General features: G+C 43.9%; 1 protein-coding gene across 1 annotated transcript in view; it reads left to right on the plus strand.

Moving 5' to 3' along the window:
* COL19A1 (collagen type XIX alpha 1 chain) overlaps nt 1–5,280 on the plus strand; it is a 306,466-nt gene that overhangs the window by 242,295 nt on the left and 58,891 nt on the right. The window contains exons 27-30 of the mRNA XM_003789676.1: nt 2,066–2,101; nt 2,192–2,245; nt 2,332–2,385; nt 3,769–3,810. Of these exons, the coding sequence (XP_003789724.1) occupies nt 2,066–2,101; nt 2,192–2,245; nt 2,332–2,385; nt 3,769–3,810 (186 nt within the window). The remainder of the gene's footprint in view (nt 1–2,065; nt 2,102–2,191; nt 2,246–2,331; nt 2,386–3,768; nt 3,811–5,280) is intronic.

Genomic DNA, 5,280 nt, shown 5'->3' on the forward strand with positions numbered 1-5,280 from the left:
AAAAAAAAAAAAACCTTTGGAACAAGAGAGCTAGAGATGGTTATTCTAATGACATGAATTTAGGAAATTGGCCTGTGGCTTAACAAAAAAACTGTTTTTCCTATTACGCTCTTAACTAAACCCAGCACAACACTAGACTTCTGACCCCAGGTGAGTGAGGCTTTTTCCCCACACATCATCGATTCTCTGGGCGACACCCATTGGATGTTCTATAATTTAGTTCAATTCTGATATATCTACCTGGAGTTAGAGTCGGCTCCCACTGGTGAAGGGCTCCGTCCCACAAGACTGGACCCTGCCTCAGGCACCAATTGCACATCGAGGCCTCCAAGGACTTCTGATTGACCTATGAATTCGGGTTTCCTTGAGCCCCTCCTCAGGTTCTATTAATTTGGTAGAATAGTTCAGAAAACTCACGGAAACGCTTTCTCACACTTACAGGTGTATTGTATCAATAAAGGACATAACAAAGACACAGTTAAACAGTCAGAAGAGGGATACAAAGGGTGGAGTCGGGAAGGGTCCCTGGAGGTGGGGTACATCCCCCCGGCACATGGATATGCTCACCAAACCAGAAGCACGCTGAACCCCATACTTTGGAGATCTCTGCAGAGCAGTGGTTCTCGACCTTCCTAATGCCGCAACCCTTTAATACAGTTCCTGTGGGTCATGAACAGGTTGAGAACCCCTGCTATAGAGCTCATCACCTCAGCAAGATGAGGAATTAACTTCATTTCTAGTCCCTCCCCTCTCAGAGAATGCAGGCTGGGGCTGAAAGTTCCAACCTTCGAATCATGGCTTGGTCTTGCCAGGGACAAGTCTCTATACAGGAGCCCACCAAGAGTCACCTCATTAGAACAAGAGACTTTCCTATCTCCCAGGAAGTTCCGAGGGGTTAAGAGCCCCATGTCAGGAGCCCAGCTCAAAAAAACAAATATTAGAACAAAAAGTTTCTCCTAGAAACCTACTGCTGAGGAAATTGCAAGGGTTTGGGGAGCTATGTGCCAAGCACTGGGGCAAAGACTAAATATATATTTTTATTATATCACAGTATCATAACCTTGTATTAATCATGAAAGTTAAAGAATACATTAATTATGGATGGATAATTAATTCATGGATATATTATGTGTCGCTGCTGTTTGATTTTCCAGGGCAAGAATATAAAAGACTATGGGAGATGCAACTTAAACAAAGCTCAAAAATTCTATCAGGGAGGGGCACAGTGGCCCAAGTCTGTAATCCTAGCACTTAGGGAGGCTGAGGTGGGAGGATCACTTACTTCGGCCCAGGAGTTTGAGGTTGCTGTGAAGCTATGATGACGCCCCTGCAGTCTGGGCCTGGGTGACAGAGCAAGACCCTGTCTCAAAAAACATTATATCAGAAAAGTATTAGAGAAGACAGAGGTCAAAGGGGGTAGAGTCTAAATGGAAAGGGGGCAAAAAGTAGTTTGATAATAATAGGAATATGGATATTTATCTTCGAACATAAGAAAAGTCAGTGTTACTGCAGTCGACATCAGCTTTTTATTTACTTATGCTGTATATGCCTCAGCCAGTGGCCCCTAGTTATGTAACAGGGAGTCAACTCGTAGTCTCCCAGCCTTATTTTAGTTACCCCCAATTCCAGTTTTCTAAAAACAGAAAAGAATAACTGATTAATGTTTGACTTGCCAGTTTTATCACTGAATACCAGTGCTGGCAACTTCACGCTTAGAAATGACTCCAAGTAAAAAGCATTAAGCTAAAGGAGTCCCAAGCCACTTCCCTGCAGGCCGGTTCGAAACCAGTGGAGTTTGGATGCCACTGTTTGTCCCCTCGTGAATGTGTGGTGAGAGACAATGGTAATACCATGGTTGTTCTCTATATCCGAATGAATTACATTGATATTTCTAGCAACAGGTATGGGCTGAAGTGTTTACCTAGCTCTTGAAAGTTTCTGCTGACTTTGCAGAGTTTTCAGAGTGTGTACGTGGCAGACTCTCAGGCCAATGGGTAAATGATGTCGCTGGGATATTGGTGAACATTCCTGCTGGAATGCTGATAACTGAATCTTATTTCAACAGGGTTCTCAAGGACCAGCCGGTGAGCCAGGAATTCAGGTAAGCGACGTGTGTCCGCTGGCCTACACGGGGAAAGTGACTGGGGGACTGTTCTCATCAGTAACTATTTTATTTCCCCTCTTTCTCCAGGGTCCTCGAGGTCTCCCCGGGTTGCCAGGAGCTCCAGGGACCCCAGGGAAAGATGTAAGGACCTTCTTTATCTGCCTCCTCCATTTTAATCTGTACATGTGTCACAGTGCAAAGATTTGAACACGATACCTCTGTTTCAGGGAGCTCCAGGACGGGACGGAAAGCCAGGCCTGCCAGGCCCCCCAGGTGACCCGGTATGTGGGCAGACTTTGCCTGATTTATGTCTGTAATGTCCCCAGAAGCCAAACAGCCTACCAAGCAAGTTTTGCCATCCAAACTAATTAGAATGCTCAGTGACTGCTTGGTGATTTTGTTTATCCCCATTATTTCGTAGAGAGAAAAAAATTCAAGCTGCGTCAGCATTTTTTTGTTTGTATGAAGAATATTTATCTCCTAAGGGAATAATTCAACTGTACATTTTTGCCCCAGGCTGCGCCTTCACATATAATGTCTCAACCCCATGGAAAATTGAGATAAAATATATAACCCCCATTTCTATTCTTTCCAACGCTAGTGACTAAATGAATTTCATTTTTCTAAATGAAATTTTGCAGGGAGGTTACCTACACTGTGGTAGATATCTATCGATTCTGTGGCTTTAAAAATGCTGAGATGATTAAATTATGAAAACTGGCTTGAGTAGGCTCTTTAAAAATGGGTGGAGGCACTAACGCATGTTTCCAAGTCTCATTTTGAATTGAACCTTGCTTTGAGTGAGAGTGAAATCCTTTTAAATAGCCTCAGACGTGGCAGTTCTAATTTGAGAGGCCATATGGTACATGACATTGTCTTAAGGATCTTGTATAATAAAATCCAAATCTGGCCTCTCAGTTTTTAGCGTCACAAATCCTTTCTACCTCCCACCCTCTTTGGGCCTATGCGCCTTTCTAAGCTACGTGTGGAGGGATATTTTGGCCTTGCTTAACTACATCACTGAGTCAGTCACATGTGTGTTATCAGGGAATCTGACAAAGAGTGACTTGGGTTTACAGACCCTCTCTCTGAAAGGATATTTTTAATGCCTGTAGCCAAAAGGTGGCCCAGGTTCCCTCAGTACCTGTCTTATATATCACTAAGCCAACTGTAGGCATTTCTGAACTTTCATGAGAAATGACTCCAAGGCAAACTCACCCTGTACTTTTCATATTTCTCACCAGCCTGATAATGTTCTTGCCAGAGGAGTCATTTCCTTTTAATAAACCATCATCTTTATGCATCATTTGAAATCAATAATACACACACACTAGGGATGGTCTGTAGAGGTTGCCACGTCATGAACATATAAAAGAGAGAAGCAGAATCAAAATTAGGATATCTGTGTTTGCATGTTCGTGGTAGAGGAAGAGTATTTCTCAAAACTTGCTCTGAATTCTGTCAGTGCCTGTGCCAGTTTTTTGATTTGGAACATGATGTGAAGCCCATGACCCTAACAGTGGGTCTGAGAAATCCCGTGGTCCACATACCAGCTGTCCGGCATTCTGGGGACGAGAGCCCACATTGTACTGTATGTTGGTATTGCATCGTGTCCATCTATGTTTATAAACACACTCGTTTGTTTTCTTTCTCGCTAACTACAGATTGCACTTCCTCTCTTGGGAGACATCGGGGCCTTGCTCAAGGTACACTGTTGCTGTGTAGAAAATTCTGTGTTCATTTCTAGGAAAAATCAAAAAGGAAATCATTTAACAGAAATTGAGTTAATTGCTTACCCTGAATTGAAATTCAGTTTTTAAATGGCAGGACATCTTTAAGGTAGGAAAAGGAGCAACTGGAACATCACACATCCTATGTGACGTATCGTGGTCCCTCCACTCTTTCCTTCTCTACCAGCCTCACATTTTGAGGGCAGGGGAGGAGGGTAATTCTGGGATAAGCTGCAGGGAAGGAATCGTGTCATTAACACCCTGTAGTAGATGTTCTCCTCTTTGGAGGAGCATCTTTCCCTTTACTCACCCTGCCTCCCTGGCATGCTGCAGTGACACCTGCTCCTTCTCTGTGTATATGGCCCAGTAAGTCTCAAGATGAGAACGTGCACTGCTCGATAAACAGCCAGCTGGCAAGGCTGAGTTTTGATGTTGAACAAAATTACAAGGCCAACAATCTCCCTAACACCTGTTAGCCTGTTAAGTGAAAGTTATCTCTACCCAGTATACACCTCATAGGGAATTGATCTGACTACTTTTTTGCCTCTGTAAAGCTCCCCTGTATTTTAGCTCTAAAGCAGATTGGGTAGGAGCTGATAATGAGGCACATGTAAGGCTATGGATCTGCATGTTCCTGCCCACTATCGGTGCTGAGATTGAGTGAGCCCACAGGTAAATCTGGCTCTTTCTACTCAGACATCATGAGTCTCATCTGCCCAGGTCTCAATGGACAGTGTATGTGCACGTGTGCACAAATGCACACGTGCACATACACACACAAATGCACATGTGCACACACACGAACATACACACACACGCACAAACTTGCAGACATACACGCACACATACATGCACACACATGGACATACACACACAAATGCACACGTGCCCACACACAGACATACACGCATGCACACACATGCACACAAATGCACTCACACTCACACACGCACACACACACATGCACACGCCCACGTGCACACACTCTTAGGTGATTTAACTTGTATTCCTAGCAGCTATCTCAGTAATTTACACCACATCTTGCTCCATAGTAGACAGGCTGAAATATTTGTCGAACTGAATTCAGAAGACTCAGAGTTGTAGCATACCAGGTCTGAAAAGTAAGTCTGAGAGCTCATCTGAGAAAAAATGATACCTCATTGCTGAATATCACACTGGTCACCTTCCAATGATCCCTTTGGGAAGCCGTGCACTGACACCAGTGCCTCATCCACCCACCAAAGCAATTTTGGAACTCTTTTCCCGAAATGGCTGTCAGTCCTGTCATCATCTAGCACATAAAAACAAGCAATAAGGAAGATGGCTGACTGGTAGCAACCCTGGTCAGAGGCTCCTGAACAAAGGAAGAAAAACTGGTTGGAATCAGAATCTATGAAGTCAAAGACGGGGAGCTGAGCCCAGAAAGAAGTTCGGCAAGCTATAAAT

Source organism: Otolemur garnettii, unplaced genomic scaffold (assembly GCF_000181295.1).
Source record: "Otolemur garnettii isolate 467f Iridium unplaced genomic scaffold, OtoGar3 scaffold00035, whole genome shotgun sequence".
NCBI lineage: Eukaryota > Metazoa > Chordata > Mammalia > Primates > Galagidae > Otolemur > Otolemur garnettii.